At 46.7% G+C, this 20,757-nt stretch overlaps 1 protein-coding gene across 2 annotated transcripts in view; it reads right to left on the bottom strand.

Moving 5' to 3' along the window:
* Window positions 1–20,757, bottom strand: part of LRIG1 (leucine rich repeats and immunoglobulin like domains 1) — a 108,856-nt gene that overhangs the window by 67,486 nt on the left and 20,613 nt on the right. For both annotated transcript variants that reach the window (XM_075998783.1, XM_020285355.2), the window contains exon 2: window positions 4,372–4,443. In XM_075998783.1, the coding sequence (XP_075854898.1) occupies window positions 4,372–4,443 (72 nt within the window). The remainder of the gene's footprint in view (window positions 1–4,371; window positions 4,444–20,757) is intronic.

The raw sequence follows: 20,757 nt of genomic DNA, 5'->3' as shown, positions 1-20,757 counted from the left end.
AAATAAACAAACAGGGAAAAGGGGCATAATAATATTTCCAATCTTGAAAGAACTGCTGGAAGTGGAGGATACAGGGGTAGTGGACCAGTGGAGATTATTAGCAAGGCGTTGTAAGCCAAGATGAGCCCAAGTCAATGGCCTCAGGCAGAAACAGCAGGCTCTAATCTCAATAGGGCTGCCTGGTTTAGGAAGAAGACAGTTGGAGCCCAAAGGAGAGGCACTGCACAGAGAGCTTACTTCTAGATCGTTTCTACTTAAAAAAGAACCACTGGCTAAATATAAGTCTGTTCACTCCACCACCACTGGCTGCTGCTTTGTTCCGTCTAGCCCCCGTTGAAAAGAGAACACTACCTCCAAAAGGCAGTAGAGGCCCAACGCGCTGTGAGATGCAATGAACTTCTTGCCAGACTGCAAGAGAGACGTTTCAAAAATAGCACAGCTAGAGCGCTGAGGGAAAAGGCACTCGGGGAGTGTAGCGGAGTCTCTATGAACAAGGAAATTTTAGGAATTAAAGACCGTGTGTGATGAAATGTTTTGCATTTCCAGAGCTGTGAAGTCTTCCACCCCTCACACCTTCCCAGTCTACTCTCCTCCAAAATTTACTTCCACTCAAGGCCTTAAAAATCTTTCTGAAACGTCTGGCTTCTGCAACGAAACCTGGCGTTGATGATTCAGGATTAAGAAGGGCCTCAGATGCACCAGGCCATGACTCACGGCCAGACCCTGGAGCTGGGGAGGGCGCAAGTGAGGTGCGTGGGTTGTCTGAGCCCAGGGCGAAAGCCGGGGGTGGGACCTTTCAGAACACCATCCGGAAGGTCAGCTTGGACTTTCTGGCCCCTCAACTTTCTCCCCAAATGTCCATTTATTTGGCTAGGTTAAAGGAAGTTCTACAGTTTGCAATATGCAAAATGTTATAAAGGATACTTCACAGTATACCACCACCACCACCACCACCACCACCATCTAATCAAATTTGCCTTCAATAAACACTGCAAAACCAACCAAGGAGTAATTTTCAGCTTTCGCACTGTTTCTTACCTTCTTTCTTTCTTTCTTTCTTTCTTTATTGAATAGTTAATCTTAATATTCAGTAAAATTTTCAAAACATTTCAAAAAAGAATATGGGAGTTTAAAGTGAAAAATAAAGCTTCCTTGTACTTCAGGCATCTGGTCTGTCTCCAAGGGGAATCTCCTGCTACTAGCTACCAGAGAGGGACATATGTTTTTCTTCTGCACAAACGCCTATGTATTATACAGATTGTTCTGCACTGCTGTTTTTCCCCTTAGTGATATGTCTTGGAGCTCTCTACAATTCTTTTAAGCAGCTGCTGGGCAGTCCTCTCCTGGTATGAATGAGCCATAATTTATTTAGCCAATCCAATACTGATAGACTTAGCAGCTATTTTTTGGTTGCTTCCAAACACAGAGCTGCAATTAATAACAGTCGAAATTGGGCAGGGGGTTGGAACTTGGTTGGTCTTGTTTCTTAAAAGAGAGAAAACCATCGGGAGCAGGGAAGAGCACAGATTCGGGAGTCCAAAATAATAAGTTAATTAATAGCTTATTATGCTTTAGTTGCTTGAGAATAACACACACTAAATAATTGCCCCAGCAAGATTTTATGATATGTAGTTTCTATACCAGATGGCCCGATAAAGTTATTTAGTATAATGATATAGGATATAGTTAATTTAACAATTATAAACAATAACATAAGTAATAAGGTTGAACACCTACTATGTGCCAAGCCCTGTCCTAAATTCTTTATGTGTAGTATCTCACTGAATGATATGGCAACCCTTTGAGAAAGGTACTAAATTATCACCTCACCTTAAAAGAAGAAACTGAGGCAGAGCTACTGAGCAGCAGAGCAGGGATCATTAGCACCGGATGTTAAAATCAGGTCTGCTGTTCCTGCAACCACAACTCCACCCCTCACCAATCCAGCGCTAAGCATGTGACTTAACCTTGCTGTGCCTTAGTTTCCTCTTCCGAAAAATGTTATTTAATAAATACAAAGACGAGATTTGGAGGGATTATGGCAGGATCCAGCCGAAATAATTAAACCTAAGCGCTTAGCATATAGCCAGATATATGGGACATGCTTAGGAGATGGCAGTAATTCATAGCCAAAAAGCAGTGTCTCAAAACAACAGCCCTCCCTGTTCCCCTCTGCCTAAACACACCACCGCCATGCCCGCTACACACACCGGGGGACAGCGGCCTGGCACAGAGCAGGGGGGCCACAGACACCCGATGGCAGGCATACTCCAGGCCTCCTCACCACCCTGAGGAACATTTTAGGTCAGTGGCCCTGGCAGGCGCATAGCGGCACCCACAGCAAGCACTGGCAGGCCAGGTGGCAGTAACGCGATCCCGGGCAGTTTCCACGGAGTGCTGTATAAATAGCCCCTCCTATTAATAGAGCAGCCTTGCCGTCCAGGCCCCGGCTGGAGGCACTCCCCGGTGGGCTTTCCTCAGGGCTGTGGGCAGTGAAGACCGTGTGGCTTGGAAGCAGCTGCACAAGTGTCCGTGTGTCCTCCAGGGGCCTCCAAGGGCTTGCCGTCTTTCTCCAATCGGCCCGAGATGTTCTGTGGTTCTGGGGCCTCCAAACCAAAACCACTGCTAAACCACCGCCCGCTGCTCCGCCGGCCTGTGGCTCCTGCCCTGCCCAGGACTCGGGGCTCTGAGGTCTCTGCGGCGCTTGGGAGAACTGACAGCCCCTGGCACATGCTCAGCTCAATTACTTTTGAAGCAATGGTGTGTCAGCTACAATGTTCTTCTCTTTAATGTCCTTCCCCGCCCTCACTCCTGACAGCCGCTTTCTGTCTGCACAACATAATAGAATTCCCCAAGGGAAAGGCCTGGATATTTATCAGTGAGAGGTTCTGCTCCTCTGGGCACCAGTGAACTCGTCTTATCCATCCCACAGGACAGGAAGTGACACCAGAGACAGGATATGGGCACAGTGGTAGGAGGTTCAACCTGCCAGCTCTCAAGGACTTGTCTCTAAACAATACACCAAGCTGGGGGGAGCGGTGCTGGAAGGTTCCAAAAAGCAGAAGGGAAATACATTCAGTGAGCCTTCCCCATGTGCAAAGCGCTATACGTCGCCTTCAATAAATAACTATAATAATGCTGATAATGTGTTGTGATGTCAGTATTTTAGAAGGCAAGGAGACACTGAGAAATTCCTTGTCTAGGGACGCAGACCTGGTAAGAGGCAGAACCAGAACTCAAACTCAGGTCTGTTTACTACCGAAATGAACACTTTTCCCCTTGCACCATACTGAATCCATAAGACACGATCTCTGTCTTTATACCACCCATACTCAGGAAGGTAGTGCTGCCACGGAGTGTGACCAGGAGTTAGACTGGGGGCACAGGCCCACGGCCCATGCCCCAGTGCCTTCGACTCTCTGAAGCTGGAAGGGAGAATAAGGAGCGCTTGGCACGGCGGCTAGTCACGGCCAATGTCCATGAATGCACTGGCAGAAGGAGGGAAAGAATTCACACACAAAACAGAAAGAGCACAGGACAGGGCTTGAAATACTTTACATGATAAAGTATTTAAAAATGTAAGGGTAAGTAGGCAGGAAAGATGTAAAGCCATAATATAGTCTGATTCTAAGATGATGTGCGTACAAGTATATACTTTTCACTGAGTGTTACAATGGCCATGCCTGGGTGATAATACTGGTGGTTTTCATTCTTCACACATTTCTATAGTTGCCAATTTTCCTGCAGTATGCATGCATGACTTTCATGAACATTCCTAGTAAAATCGCTAAGGAGCTAAACCTCCTGATAATCCCAACATCCATGTCAAAAGCTGAGTTCTTTACATTAAAAAGGACACTGCAGTCTGATTTAAAGGGCACTGCAAGCAGCAGCAAGCCTAGAGCCCCAAAGGCAGTAATGCCCAGCTCTGTTTGTGGAGGGGAAAAGACAAGCCTCTCTTGTCTACCCTTCTACACGCCTGTTTCCTGGGAAACAGAGGGGGGGGCTGGCATCGCACACCACTGTTGAGTGGGCTGTTCGACCTTCCTGGGAACTGTTGAGAAAGTACCAGCCCAGGTGTGTTACCCTGGGGACTTGGCTATACACCCACTGTGTACCCATCATTTCCAGGAACTCTGTGCCTACTGGATCGTAACACACCCTTCTAGCATTGCCTAGGAAGGAGAGAGAAGCGGCAGCAATGGAGAGTTAAGGAAGTAGCACGGTCCGTCACCAACAGCCTGTACATAAATGGTCCTCCCCACAAGTTTAGCCTGCTGCTCTAGAGAAGCCAACAACGCTGCCATAGGAGAGGACACTCCCAAAGAGCACGCGCCCCTCCACCCGCAGGGGCTTGGGGGAAGCACTCACACTTCCTGCAGATTCGGCAAGTCCTCAAAGCCAGCAGGGTCGATCTCAGAGAGTTTGTTGTAGCTCAGGTTTCTGGTAAAGGGAGGAAAAAGATAAAAAAAGTGAACCAACACTTGGCATCACACGCAAGATGCAGGAATCTTCTGCCCCACTTCACCACCAATAAAATCTAAACCCTCTGCCCCTCATAATTACCCGTTTCATGCATTATTTTAAGTAACCCACTGATACCACAGAGATTTATAGATACACCTCTCCCCCGGTTCCATCCATAAACAAGGCACTCCAAGCAATCCTGTGAGGATCCACATCACCTGAGGCTGGCTAAACCCAAATGGATTCCAACCGATACCGTCTCATTACTCGACATTTAACCACTTCGTGTGGCGCTCACCGGCCGCAAAACCTTGCCCACAGCCGGCACTCACGGTCCGCACGACGGTTTGGGTTGTGCATGGACGACGCATCCGTTTTGCTCGTGTGATGAGGAAACCTTTAAAGCACTGAAAGCTTGTTTTACTTTACAGGCAGCTTTACTTGTAATGTAAATCAGAACGGGTAACATATACATATGTTACCATATGTTACCATATGTAACACATGTTACCACATGTAACATATATATAACATATACATACGTTATTTTTAAATGTTCACAATTTTATTTTGATAAATGAAAAATTAGAAAAGTCTTATCACGGCTGTCGGCTAAAGTCGCTGTGCACGTTCATCTGTGACTGTCGACTGTAGTCGACGCTCGTACCAAAGTGGTTAAAGAAATTCTAAAGTGAGCCAGTCTTCCATCTACGTTAAAGTGCTATGGTCCAAACACTTTGCATCATATCAAGCCCAAGGCTATTCTTAATGACGCTTTTTTTTTAAATTAATGTTTTAGTAAAGCATCAACATTAAGCAGTAGTAAAGGAAAAGGGAAAAGGGGGAGAGGGGACCCTTCAGAATCTAAACCAGTAGTTCTCAACCAGCAATGACTTTGCCTCCCAGGGGACATCTGAGACAGTCTAGAGATATTTTTGGTCATCATACCTGGGGGGGAATGGTGTTACTGGTATCTGGTGGGTAAAACCCAAGTATACTGTGTTTGCTTTGGCAGCACATGTACTAAAAGCCAAGGATACTGCTACACATCTCACAATGGGGGGCAGGCAGTCCCCACAACAGAGAATGACCCACCACCCAATGTCACCATTAGCATTCAGAGCTTGAGAACCCCGGTCTCACCAAGAACTTAAGACTAAAACTTGCTCAGATGTGCAGTCAAAGCTCAAGTGACTGTAGGAAAGCGAGCACTGTTAAGATCCTGAATCATCAGGCTACTCAGGAACACGGTATTCCTACCAGTGAGGAATACACTGCGAGTAAGAGTCGCACGCAAGACAGGGGCCGGCTACTGGACATTCACGTTGGTGTTAACAACGCAGGGAAAGCCTCTTGTGAACAGCCTTCCCAAGATGACAGTGTCTGTCTCAGTTGTTCAGAATTCCACCTCTCACGTGATCATCCAGCCACACCCTGACAGGCAGACCCAGAGCAAGCCGGGCAACATTCGCTCAGCTCTCTGAACCCAGTGTCACCCCAGACCAGCCTCTTCTTTCAGGAGAAGCAGCCACAAAGAGGTGATCCAAACGGGCCCTAACTTATTTTGCACTGTAATCTTGCTCCCAGCCACCCAAGTCCACCTAGCCTTGTGCATGCCAGAGAGCTTAACGTTTTTCATCTCGGCTATTAAGTCCACTGACATTACTGCCAATTAACAGTACTACTAATCATGAGTTTAAAGTCTGTCTCTTAAAGTGCCACATAAGTGGCAACTGCCTTTTAAGTTTACTCCAGAGACATTTCAATCAATACTAATTCAGAGCTGATAGCCATTTCCCTGTGAACTCAAAGACATTCATCTAAATAAAAGTCAAACTACACTTGAAACTAATGGTGCATCTGTATTCATGGCACAGCCTGATTAAAAGTAATTTGTTCGGAGATTATGTTACTGTAAAGGCTGAAGGTGGTAATTTTTTAAACCACATATTGAGGTCAAGTGTGAACTTGTCTATGCTTGGGGGTATTTACTGATGGATACACAGAAATTCCAAGTCAGACTTGGGAAAGAAAACCCACAAATTGAAACAATTCTCCCACATCAGAAAAAGAACTGGACAGACCAAGAGTTCCTATTATTTTGGGCAGGTTATCATAAAAGGAGGAATGGAAATATTGTTTCTGGGTATAAAGATACCGTAAGCTTGGAAGGGCAAGCAAGTAACGCAGCGGTGACCCTGCCCCGTTTGGAATGAGGCACATGCCCACCCGCCCACCTAAAGGGGCCTTTATTTCTCATCTCCTGAAACAAGCGCCAGTATGGACCAATCTTCTCGGTTTTCCAGAGGAGCTCAAAATCCAAATTCTTATGTGAAATCTTTTATTTAAAAAAAAAAAAAGTAACCACTGATAGCCAAACAAAACATATCTGCAGGCCACATTTGGCCTAAGGACTGCCAGTTTTCGCCTCTGATCTAGGCCACTGCCTCTCGGGGCTATTAGTTCAAAGGGAACGGCTTGTTTCTGGCTCACACATGTGGCCGGGGTGGGGCTAGGGCTCACCGGGTCTTACGCAATCTGCTGATGGCTCCGCTTTGAACCATCTGAAATGAGATCACTTTCCTCAACCCCCACCCAGCAAGTGTCCATAGTCTTCAGCAATTTGGAATAAAACCATTTGATGGCACAACACCTTTTGGTTTGCCTTTCCATTAAAGAGTAGAAAAAAATGTATTCAGGTGTCAAATGTATAAATTCCACTTTTTCTATCAGGCTACCTAAGAAAAGGGTCTTCCATATTATCAAGAAGCCAAGTGGTGTCAGGACTTGACACTGGGAGGTCAAAAAGTGGCAATACATATGAAGACACTCACTTATAAGTTGAAACTTAAGTTTTCACTGGGTCAGCCTGGATGCAGTGACTTTTAGAGTTTCAGTGAGCTAGAAAAGCCACGTGTCAACAAACAAGTGGCAGGGTACTGCCTACAAAGGGTGACTCTCCTCTCAGAGCACCTGTTGCCAATACAGAGAGAAGACAGCACCGAAGCTCACGTCCCTTGGAACAGTTTCTGCTGTGGACACAGAGCCGCTCCAGCTTTTGAGTCTGAGAAGTGGTCTGGAAAGAGCCGCTGACTGAAAATGAGGAAAATATTTATTATATTCTCCCTGACAAAGATAGCATGAAATAAAATCCTCAGAGACACTTTTTTGTTGGCCCATTTTAGGAAGACAAACTCTTGGCATGCTTTCTTCTTTATTGTGGTGAAATATACATAATATAAAATTTACTATTTTAACCATTTCAAGTGGACTGTTCAGTGGGTGTTAAGTACATTCTCACTGCTGTGTGACCATTACCCACTATCCACCTCCAGAACTTTCTCAACATCCCAAACTGAAACCCTGTACCCACTGAATACTAACTCCCCACTCCCCTCTGCCCCAGCCCCTGGCAACCACCATTCCTCTTGTGTCTCCACGCATCTGACTACTCCAGGTACCTCACGGAAGTAGAATCACACGGTGTTTGGGTGACTTCTGTGACTCCTATTTCACTTCCGTTATTTCACTTAACATAATGTCTTCGAGTTTATCCATGCTGCCGTATTTGTCCGGATTCCATTTCTTTCTAAGGCTGAGTAATATTCCATTGTATGTGTAGACCTCATTTTGTGCAACCATCTGTCTGTCAACAGACATTTGGGTCGTTTCTACTTTTGACTATTGTGAATAACATTGCTATGAACATTGGTGTGCTTTTTTTCTAAATTTTTAGTTTTTAAGCAAAGCGTTTTTGGTTTTTTTTAATCTCTTTCTTATGCTTACTGACAGCACTCATTTCTCAATGATCAAGGAAATCTTACTCAGACCAAGAAAGGGGTGTGAATTCTCATCTCAGATCCTAGGAACAATCAAAGGGTTAACCAGCGAAAACCTTAACGAGGGCTTTCAGGTGGCAGCTGACATGCACACACATCTAAAGCATCCCACTCATTTCTGTGAACACGAGCGCCCCTCACCAGGCCTGACATCTGAATGTGTCTTCAGTTGAAGGTTTTGGATTCTCCTGTCAAAACAATTCATCTGTCAGCGGGACAGATGCTGTCAAAAGCATTCCTGTACCTTTCAGTAGCAAAGGAGAGAGGAAAAGAAACCTCAGGGAATTTAGTTACTGCCAATTGCAGTTTTCATTAAACATTTTGTCAGCCATTGTCATAACACAAATTTTCCCTGTTCCTGCACAAAGCGTGCGCAGATCTTTGAACGGCTGAGCCCGGCCATAGATATTCTTTCAGCTAATCTGCTGAAAGGTGACCGCACAGCCCGCTGTTTGCAGAACACACAGGAGGCACCTCTGCAGCGAGCGGCTCAGGTTTTATGCAGGCGTGTCTGAAAAGCACACTGTTTAACAGTAAGAGGCAACAGTCTGCCAGTGGAGCGTGTCTTCTGACAAGCCCTCCTACCCCAGCCCCAAAGAATTCGGAAAGCTCAAGTCTTCCAATAGCTGAGAAATCCCCACCACCATCTAAACCTGCATTGTCCAATTTGGTAGCCACTAGCCATGTGGCTATTTACATTTATATTTAAACTAAATTAAAATCACATAAAATTAGGAATTCACTTCTTTGGTCACACTTGCCATCGTTCGAGTTTCAACAGTCACACGGGGCTAGTGGCTACCAAATCGCACAATGCAGACAGAAGACGTTTCTATCAAGTAATCAACAAATATGTTTGAATCATGAAATAATCCATAAATATTTCAAGTGAAATGGTACCTATAGAAGAAACTTTGATTTTAAAAATAAATCTCAGTTTCCCAATAATTCAAGAGCTTTGTAGAAAAACACGGTGAGAGCTGGACGATGACATTAACTCAAGTCCTTTAAGCACACCAAGTTCTGGACCGATCCCCACAGGGGAAGGGACAGGGCCTTTGAACACGGAAGTCACTAGGAAGGCACCATTCATTAAAAGTGCCTTCGGAGTGTAATGCTATGGAGCCTTTGCATAATCTGACCAGCACCTTCCTGGATTACAACCAGAGCCACATATTACAAACTTGGCACATGCTATTCAAAGCTGGCGAACAATAATCCATTGACTCCCTGGAAATTGAGGGATAAAAAGTTCCGTTTGCTTTTGAGTAAGCTGTGGTGAGGAAATAGCCCCACTCTGTTAGACAACATAATTAATGCTTCATCCCCCAAAGCAAGCACTGCTCACAGACCACTGGCAACACTCTCTTGCTATCAGAGTGGCACAGCGCATGGCTCCGTCTTTCAACATTAACACCACGATGATCTGAAGTGGAGGGAACTGGTCCCAAATCTGCACAAGCATTCCCCGAGGAACGAGGTTTTCATATTCGGTCTGGTTTTCAGGCTAGCCTATTTCCCATTACTCAACCCCGTCTGGACTCCCGAAGGTCACAGTATTTTGCATATTTTAAGCGTTCAGATGTTTGCTAAACTGAATAACACAGCTGGAAGGAACCGTGGGAGGCAATCCAAAGCCCCAGTCCTGAGCACCAGTGGGGCACCCAGGGCTGCCTGGGAACCGGGGCTCCAGCCACCCGTCTCCTGCTCGGCCTCTAACTGCGCTGTTCGCCGCGGAAGGGAATCATCCGCTTAGGGCTAACGGGGGAAACATGACTGGCCCTTTCAAGATTTCAAGGGGTGCGAGTGAGGAAGAACATGCGACGTGTTAAAGTTATTTAATCCCTTAAGCTTTTAAGGCTGTTTCTGCTGCGTTTTCACTTTCTGAGGAATTACGTTGGTACACATCAAGTTCCAATGAAATCACCACATTGTGTTCCCAGGTTGTTTTATGAGAATGAGAGATTTTTTACAAATCCTAGAATATCAGATCTTCTTATCTTTTTTCCTATTGTGATGTTTTCCCCCCCGTTAATCAAAACCCAGTAACTGAACAATCCGATAATACACATTAAAGGCTTAAATCAAGAATGCTAAAACTGCATCATGAACTAGAATCCCTGCTCTGGTGTCTTCACCCAGAGCCCTTCCGTGCTTGCTGCCGTCCTTCCATAAGCCAAGCAGCCGCGTGTTCCCACAGCTGAGGCTTGGCAAAGAAACGCCTTCTGCAAGTCGAGTGAAAAAGCACTCGCATCTCAACACAGTACATACAGCTCATTTCATAAGCTTTTGGTCAGTTCCATTTCACAAAGTCAGTAATGCATCACAATTAATTACATTTTTGAGAATGTTACATAGACCACTATCTACACAAATGAGGCAGGCCTATGGGCAATTCGAAAGGAGAGATAACACACACACAATATACATAAAGCCGGTGAGGAACCAGAGTCAGTGACTACTTTTATTCCTTAAAATCAGCTCTGTTAATTAGCATGGGCCTCTGCACGCTAATGCTCATGGCACGAGCTGCGAGGGTCACTCTGCCTGCCTCTATGATCCCACAAGGTCTTACCCATGCTTCTCGACCTTACTGGTCCGCTCTGACCTGTGTTTAATTTGAGCACAGGTCTATGTCATTTTCCTCTCGCACCCAACCCATGCCCAATTCAACAAGTATCTATTGTTTACCTACAATGTGTATACTGCACTGTGATAAATTCTGATAACAAATTAGGCTAAGATCGGCTCTGTGACCTGAAGGAGTATATAAACCTACTCGTCAGAGAAGACTCCTGACCACGTAACCAAAGCCAAAGGCCCTCACATCGCAAGCGTCCTGTGATGGTAAACCAGAGTTGCCAACTGGTAGCTCTTGGGCCAAAGCTGGGCTGCAGGGAAACTTGTTTGTTCGTTTGTGACTGAATAGTGTGTGCAGAAACCTTAAGTTCTCACCAAAAAAATAAGCTTGAGCTTCTCTTGAAAATAATCACGGATCCAGCATTCCTGACAGCAACAATCAGCTACATGCATCAACAAGCACACCACTGACCACAGACCTCACCACTCCTTACTGTCTCACCCAGGCCCTCTTTACTCATTGGCGGTATCCACCTGGCCCCTGTGAGCATGAGTTTGTCATCCTGAGGCAGATAACACTGAGTCCAGATGGCATCTGGAGCAGGAAAGATTCGTTGTGATGAGAAAGGTTTATCAGAAAACATAAGACCTCAGCTAAGCCTGGAAGAAGAGAAGAAAAAGAGCACATTTTGGGAGGGAGAGTGCTGGGAAATGAGGCCAGGAGAGTAAAAGAAGGCTTGGAAGGTATGGAGCAAAACAAACAAAAAGGCCAAGAAGTCAGGACCTCCTAGAAAGGAAAGTGGCAAGACATAAATGATTTAGGGCAAAGTCCTAAAGAGCAGCCCCATCTGCCAGACCCATAACCCACCAAGCGGCTAAGTCAAGGGTTATATAAACCTTAGCAAACTCCAGCGCCAGGGCCCTCATGAACATTAATCTACACAGTGATTAAAGTTGATTTCCATAGGAACATAATATCTCCTGTGCCTCTACTTAGAAGTTTTGAATTAAGTAATTAAGAGTGCCATATCAGTATTGAAATTTAAAATAAATAGAAAATCAACAGGCCCAAAATGTTTTCCACAGCACAGGAGAGTCTGGGATCTGCTTTTCCTACCAAAATCTTAGCTCGGCCAAAGAGAGGCAAAGTAATTAGGCATAATGTGGTTTCTTTCTTTTCTTATTTTATTTAAGCAGTCTCATGCTGGATGGAGGTTAATGCTAGTGGAAGCCCACAAGTTTCCCATAGCAGTCGCTCGTTAATGTGGTACGTGCATCATTAACCCCTAAAGATTAATTAATTTAATTAAGAAGAGGCGCTCCAGCACGCCAGCTCTGCGGTTGGCGGGGACTTTACAAGCAAAAGGAATCCGAGCAGGGAACCGCTGCTGCCACTGGCCTGACCCTCCCACAGACCTGCCACAAAGGGACCGTCACCATGACCACCCCAGCAGGGGAGAGGGGCCTGCGGCCACCATTTGGTTTTGCTATTAGGAAAGTGCATTGCAGAGACTTGGAGATGGGGAGGGGCAGGACAGGGGTCAGGAGTCTGGTCACTCAGGACTGCCCATTCTCTGCTTTGGCATCTCAAATGCACCCTTCCGGAGAGTCCTCAGGCTCTGCAGGACTTTCCAGACTCATCACCCGCACGACAGGCCCCCGCCGCCCTCGCCCGGCACACAGTGACACAGCTGCATCTGCACCTTCCTGGACCCCAGCCGGTCTGCAGAGAGAGGGTGGCTGGGGCCTCAGGGCCAGGGGCCCTCACAGCCTGAGGGCCAGTTGCTCCAGGGAGAGCCAGGCTCACCCATCCTGACCAGAAGGGATGAAGGGTGCAGCCGGAATATTTGCTCACCCCAGGCCACACACCTAGAGCCCAGAGGTTCTCCCAGAAAAACGACTGGGGAAGACTTCTCCTAAATGAAAATCATGTTCTACCGAAGCAAGAACCTGAGACTTTTGCTTCTGGAGTAGTGAAAACAAGGCAGGCAGAAAGGACAGGAAGGGAGGATGGGTGAGGCTGAGAAAAAGGACACATTAATCCAGTGGATAAGTTCGGAATCCCAGGTTCACCAAATGCTTGGTCAAGTCCACCGATGGCCTGTGGTCACAGATTACTGTTTTCCTTTCCTGACACATCCACTGTTACCCCTCTGCCCCCATGAATATCCACTTTCAGGAGATTAGCTTCCTATGGAACCACCAGTGCAAAATACAGGGTGTTTCTTAAAATGTGCTGCAACTTTGAAATGCATTAACTTTGGGTGCACACAGGAAAGACACAAATTAGCAACACTTCATGAACACTCCATGCACCTGTCACGCGAGAGAATTTAAGTGTGCAAACTTTGGCACAATCACCATCTATAACTGATGCTGTGATCAATTTCCTTTTCCAACACACTGCAATGATTCTCCACTTAAATGCTGACTGATTTCACACACCAAAGGGCCCTGAGAGGAATATGCTATCAAAGAGAAAAATAACTATTTTAACATAGGCTCACAAAAAGTCCTCCTGGTCACAAGAACAGGGTGGCCAAATTCTAAGCCTGTATTTCTGGCAGAAGGTACAACCAAGGATTTCACTGGGATAAAGGGATAAGGAAATTCTATACCAGTGACTCTTAATTCTTTAAGAATGAAACCTCCAATAATATATGACTTCCTCTAAGTGCAAGACACAGATTAAAATATCAAAACAAACAAACAAGAAGAAAAACCTCCTTCCCTCCATTTGAGTCACTACACACCACTCTAAACACTCTTGTCCAGGACTTCCCTAGAACTAGGAAAGGATTAAGGCATTTTGTACCTTTTTAACCCTCATTTCTAACAATTCACTCTCTAACATCATCGAATCAATAAAAATCTTAGTACAAAAACCGCACGTTACAGAAATGTATGTCAAAAGATAAAACATAAAATTCAGTCGTGACTCACTTCTGGGCAGGTAACGGTCAGGAGTTGCTGTTTTTAAAGAAAGTATTTAGAAGAGCAATTTTAGGCAAATACCCTTCTGGGTTCCAAAGTAGCAATGTACAATAAGTTGCCTATTTGTCCCCGCTAACAAGGAAGAAGGAAATGAAAGTGGTTTGTTTTAAACAAATACATCTGTACAAACAACAGCGTACCTTAGTGTTATCAGCATCTCTTTCCTCCGCCACCCACACACACAAGATTTTAAGGGGCAGATGACATAAGTGGGTGTGGCTACCTTCCCAGGCTCAAGCAGCCCACGAGGAAAACCCTTTCCGGGAAGCGCGAAGTTCCTGGGAGTGTGCTCTCAGGTGCCCTATCAGCTTCCACTGCAACTTCCACGTCCTTTATTGTTCAACTGCTCACTAACGACCGACTCTGTGATGTCCCTTCCTGCCTGTGCGAAGCCCAAAATCTAGAAAGCTAATATAAAAACGCACGTTTACTTGCATTTACCACGACGCTTTGAATTTCAAACGGATTAAGTGCAGGGTTTCTTCAAATATTATTTTCTGGGTTGATCCTCCTTTCCTGTCCTGGCTACCTCAAAACTTAAAAATAAAGCTCACTCAAATACAGAGAGCAGATCCCTGGTATTAAACCAGCCAAATTAGAAAACTGAAATTACTCACAACCAAGAACACATCCGCTGTATTCCAGGGAGGCACGCGAACATCTCTAGCTAAGTATTTTAAAGAAAACACACAGTTTTAAAAGGTCAGCCGCCTGGCCAACAGTTAAGTTGCTGACTTTATTAGCTAGCTTATCGACTCAGGATCTTGTTCTGTCCATCTTTCCATGAGGCTTTTCAATGTTTATGTATGTCATGAAATGCTTAGCTGAAGCCAAAAGGCAAAGTTTTTCTTTCTACAATACTAAGACGTCATGAAACACTCTAAACTTAAAAGACCAGCCACTTCATCACTTTCCCGGCTTTAGAGGCACCCGGGCAGCAACGATTTCTCTGGTTCTGGTTGCTGAAGTGGCTGAGAAGATATGAAGTGAAGGTCCAACAACCACAGAATATTCCAGCATGCACTCGTGTACACCGACTGCTTTCTGCTGCTAAAGCGTGGAACCTGCTTTTCACTGACATCACAAGCACGAACGAGCAGATGATGCATGCGCCCCCATCCTTAAACACATCAAAATGTTACCATATCAAATGGAAAACTGGCTGTGAAAACAACTAAGCCACAACACACTTTTGTGGTTTTATTTTTTTCAATGCTTCTAGAAAAAGATGCCTCGTGTCTTCCACATGGTCCATCCACACTGGATGAGGCTCGGGGCCTCATGCCCCCTTCCGCCACCCAAGCGTGCAGTGCCAGGTCATGTACTCCCAAAGGGTGTGTCTTCAAGGGTGGATCCTAGCAGTAGATTCAACTCGCTAAACTGTACCTCAACCAAATAACCAATACTGGGTACCCCATGTTTTTAAAGCAAATCACCAGGAAAGGCGATTAAAAGCGTTATGATTAAAAGTTTCAATCATAAGTTACTCTTTTTGAAGTCTCAATTATGGGCAGAAACCTAGGAAACAGCATGTGTACTTCTAGATACTCCATACACTCTCTGTGCGCTAGGGAGAGACGAGAGCCACTCAAACCACAGGGCATCTTCACATGGGAGCGGGAAACCCAAGCTCAGATGTCACACGAACCCGGATATCCCCAAGATCAGCCGCATTGAGGCAGCCGCCCTATGGACAGCTAGGACTGCTCTGCCGAACACTTGCTACACAATGAACGCACAATCTCCCAGGCTCTCCCAGTCACTGCTTTTTAAAGACGATGTGATCAAATCCAAGTCTGTCAAAGTCTCTGCTCAGCTTGTCCTACATCAAGTGACTCCATCACGACTTCCCTTCAAGAGGCAAACACCCTGCAGGAGGTGGAACAAGAGAGACTAACTTGCTTCTGCATACTGCACACTAACAAAACTAGGCTGATTCTCTTCCATGCCCTGAGATATAAAGGATCCAACAAAGCGTGGCTGCAACCGTTTGCTGGAAAAGGCAGGCATTCGGCTATCAGACTCAACTTGTACCCCAGCCAAGTCCCCCCAGCCCCCAGCCCAGGCTCTCCTTTCTCCTCACTCCTCCACACTCAGTCCTAAAATGCCATCAAAGTAAATAAAAGGTGCTCTAATCCCAGGTCTGATCTGCATGGCCACACAAGCATGACTCTGCAAAACTGCGCTGGCAACTACATTCACTTGCGGCAGAGTCAACCGTGATCAATAATCCAAAGCAGGTTTACATTCTGCTGGGTTTAAGCTTGCACAAGCACAATGAGAAAACCACCCACTTGCAAAGCCAAAGAACTGGTGCAAAGAGCACCTGCACAAACTCGTCAGGATGGTTTATAAGGTCATGAGGCCTGAGAAAAGATCTTTTATTTGTAGGGGCATGAGACAAATGGTAGGCCTGTCACCCTGCTGGTGTCAATATTTATCTAAGACCTGGGTACTCATGATGGTATAAACCAGGCACCTTTTCAATTCACTCATTCACATAATTTGCCATTACAAAGCCCCAAAACAGAGATTCATTTACAGCTTGGATTTCTTTTCTTCCACTTCTACACACAGGAGGCTGGCTGCAGGACCACGGTCTATGTCAGCAATAATCCCAGCAGCCTGAGAATAAAGCATCCAGTGTGCTGTAGCGCCGCCCGTATCAAATGGCATTGCACCTGAGGACAATGAAGAGGTGGGGAAGGGGGAGCAGCACCTGCTTCCTTCTCTCCCGCGGCATGGACGGTCTCTGCGCTGGAAATGAGCAAAGCTTAGACCTTGCAGTAAAGTAACAGAGCCTCAAGAATCACACGCAGGCATTTGTGAGTGCAACTTACTCACATGGCAGGATTAATCCAGCAACCAATACCCAAAGGTATGTGAAGCTCAAAGGAAGACCTGTGTTATTAAATATCCCCTGTTTGGCCAACTCCAAGTCCCCCAAATTCCTTCCTCCTTGCACCCCTTATTCCCTTAGCCTCTCCCTGCCCTCCCAATAAATAAAGGCCTAATCACAATTCCCCTTACCAGGTAAAAGTCAGAATAAATAACTAGTCCATTAATATCAACTTTAGGAGGCCCTGGGGACCCCTGAAAATAGCTGTGCACTGTGTACACACACCAAGCTCACAAACGGATTGCTCCACGTCTCCTGTCGTCACTCACAGTCCTCAAATCCCCCTTCTCCGACAGACGCCACGCTGCACGTAGTGCCCCCAGCCGCACCTGCGGGCCTCCTCCAAGAAGACACGCTGCTGTGGAAATGGAAGTACTAGGGAAAGGTGACAAATTAAAGAAAGAACCTGGCCGGGCGCGGTGGCTCACGCCTGTAATCCTAGCACACTCTGGGAGGCTGAGGCGGGCGGATTGCTTGAGGTCAGGAGTTCAAAACCAGCCTGAGCAAGAGCGAGACCCCATCTCTACTATAAATAGAAAGAAATTAATTGGCCAACTAATACATATAGAAAAAAGTAGCCAGGCATGGTGGCGCATGCCTGTAGTCCCAGCTACTTGGGAGGCTGAGGCAGCAGGATCGCTTGAGCCCAGGAGTTTGAGGTTGCTGTGAGCGAGGCTGACGCCACGGCACTCACTCTAGCCTGGGCAACACAGTGAGACTGTCTCAAAAAAAAAAAAAAAAGAAAAAAGAAAGAACGAACGAACCTGCCTCAAAACCCTCTTACAAGGTTGCTGGCAAGGGACCGACTCAGGCTTCTCAAGCCAGCTTCCTGCGATCCACCTAACCTAGTTGTCTGGTCCCATACACGATTCTTCCCAGCGAGACGGCTATCCAGCCCTCTCACTGGGATTCTCCATACTTGATGCGGCCTGATAAGGATTGTCATACTTGTGTATCCCAGCAGGCTGCAAAACACTCCCGCGCCCCTCTGAGCAAAACTGCAATGGCAACGGACGCAGCACACGTGGCCAGCGAGAAGCCGGCACTCCTACCTCTGCTCTACGGGTGCCTGCTGAGCAGAGCAGGGAAGCACGACGCCCAGAATGGGAGCAGCTGAGGGTGTGGCCAGTTTCATTTTTTCTTACATAAAAATATACTTAAGGGGCCAGTATTTCCTCACGCACACTGAAGTTAATAATTCACAAACCAACTAGCATTCATCAAGGATCAGAAAATTTAAAGGCTGTTTGTGCAAACACTCCTGTTCTTGCTCTTACTTAACAGCTGGTTTATTTAACTAATGGCTTCTGTTGCCACTGGGGGCAGGTAGGACTTCAAAATGTTATTTGTGGAGCCAGACGCACCACTAGCCGGGGCGCCTGGCCTCCGGATGCCGCAGTATCCAAACTCCTGTGTCACCTTGCATCTCGGATGGAACAGTTAGATAATTCCAGTAAGGCAAAAATACAAGACAAAATAATCCTAGTTTGCTGATAAGATGTTACTGTGAACATGCTCCTCCATTTCTAATCTGGCCCCTCCAAATGGACAGTCCCCAAAGATGCCAAGGCATAACAAAGCCGCAAGTACGGCTGAATTAACCCTCACCCAAGAGGCAAGCTGCCTGGACCTCCGGCCCGAATGTCTTACTGCACGGGGAAGGTGTGTCTCCATACCTCAGTCACCCCCCCAAAACAGGAAGGCCCGATTCCCTCTCCCCTCAAACCTTATTTTCTCCACCTTTCTTTCTCAATCACACTTGACTTCACTCTCTCTCATTTTTTAAGGAGATGTTGCGGCCAGAACAAGAAACCTAAAATCGTGCACAGGTGTGCTGGTGACGGGAGAAGGCACACATGATCTCATAAAGCCTCCTCCAGCCACTGTTTGAGTCTCCAACAGTTGCTGGTGGTTGTTTCAACCAAAGGAAATTAAACCTTGGGGGCATGAGTTAGCCGCAAAGCCCTGGACTCACTGCAAACACATGACACACAGCGCGGGTTTATGAATCTGTAATAGCTGCAAGGCCACAGAAACGTCCACATAAGCCTTGTTAAAGAGGTTACACATTAACCACCACACATCTCAAGGAGGATCCTATCGCTGCCACCATCTCTGCACCTTTTATAATAGCCCACCTTTGAAAGGACTTTCTGGAAGTTGCTACCATGGAGTTTGAAACAAATGGAGACGAGTCCCGTTCTGGGGTTCGTTTTTAAGACACGACTAATTTCAGTGGGTGCAGGTGGGCCAGAAAAGGCAATGAGTTAACCCCAGTGGGGCAGAAAGTAACAGTTAACCCGAAAGGCAGATGTGCAGGACGGCCAACCTGTGGTTATTTCAACAGGCGGGTGTTGGCAGGAGTTCCAGGGACATGAGAAAACAGTGCCCCAGATCCCGCCGAGGCAGAAAAGCCCATGGCCACTCACAGCGGGGGACGCACGCACACACAGACGTTTACAAAGCTAGACCCTAGGACCACACAGGGCCCAGGCGGGCTCTGCCCTCGGGGAGCGTGCAGTCAGGAGACGAAACCGAGCGAGTGAGCACAGGCACTCCAAGGGCTCTCCTGACACAGGATGGTGGCCACCCTCGCCTAGGTGTCCTGGAAAAGCCCTCTCTAGGAGGACCTGAAGGAGAACTGCGAGGCACACTGAGAAAAGCACAGGCAGAGGCCCTGATGGAGGAAAAGGTGTGGCTGCTGAAGGAACTTACAGTCCTTTGGGGCCAGAGCCCAGAAAGCCCCTGGTATCAAGCGACTACAGAAGGGGGATGAGGGGGGCAGCGATGCGAGGACTCCAAACCACAGGGACTTGCAGCCCTCCCCCTTAAGACTCCAAAGCAATGTCGCCCGCAGCAGCTTAAAATGCAGGTCCCCAGGCTGTGACCCCCTAAATTCTAACTAGAGGACTAACAGCGGCTGCCGTGTAATTACCACCTCGCCTGTCTAGAGAGCTCAGCTCAGCCCCACCTGCCTGGCAGGTCAGCACAGCGCGTCCCACTGAGCCTTCTCTCGAGCTTGCGGCCACCACCCAGAATCCCCCTCTATCCACTCGGCCCATCTAGGCTGGGACTAAGGAGGAGGAAATTAAAAACAAAATCCAAAGGACCTGACCCTCTCAGAAGGCCAGAGAGGTCCTAAATGCTTGCAGAGATTCAGTACTAATCCCCAGAGCCACTTTCCCTCTGGTTTCTAGCTTAAAAGTAAACTGCCTCAAGGCCTGGGCGCCCTTTCCCTTTAAAAGCCACCAGGGCTGTGGGTTTCAATTAGCTCTGTCAGCTCACCACCCCGCAGCTGCCCAAGTTCAATGCCTCTTCCCTTCTCCCTGCTTCTGCTCTCCACCAAGCCCTTCACACCTCCCTATTGTAAACCTGTCCAGAGCAATTACCCCGCCTGCGTCCGGACAGCCCCAGTCCTGCACCTCTGTCTAATTTATAGCTGTAAAGCTCCACGGGCAAAGGCAGGCTTGCCCCGGAGCAGAGGAAATGCAGAGAAAACGGTCAGCCCCCCGCAGTAAATGCACAGCACAGCAAATTTCCTTAGGTTACAGGAGAGCAAATCCCCCCCTTCTCCCAGGGACACTGTGGTTAAGCTCCCCAAGAGAGCCAAATCTGGACTCACTATGAGAAATTCATGACTACCACTGCTCTCTTCTGCCACATTTCCTACTTCCCTCGGGATTACAAACGGGGACAAGTTTACAAAAAAGAAAAAAAAAGTCCTGCCGCCTGTCCTAGCAGCCAGGCAAGAACTGTCCATTTTAAGATCTGAAGTCTTAAAGCGAAAAACTCTTTTAAAGATAAAATAGAAAGGAGTACCTACCTGGGGAATACCCTGAACTGAAACTGTACTACTTGTCTCGTTCTAAAATATGCTCTACTTACATACAACTCAACAAGAAAAAGACAAAGGACCCAATTATTAATAAAATATGGGCAAAGAATCTGAATAGACATTTCTCAGAGAAGATATACAAA

This window comes from Microcebus murinus, chromosome 30 (assembly GCF_040939455.1).
Source record: "Microcebus murinus isolate Inina chromosome 30, M.murinus_Inina_mat1.0, whole genome shotgun sequence".
Classification (NCBI taxonomy): domain Eukaryota; kingdom Metazoa; phylum Chordata; class Mammalia; order Primates; family Cheirogaleidae; genus Microcebus; species Microcebus murinus.
Note: the sequence above shows the minus strand (reverse complement) of the source record. Positions and strands in the feature narration are given on the sequence as shown.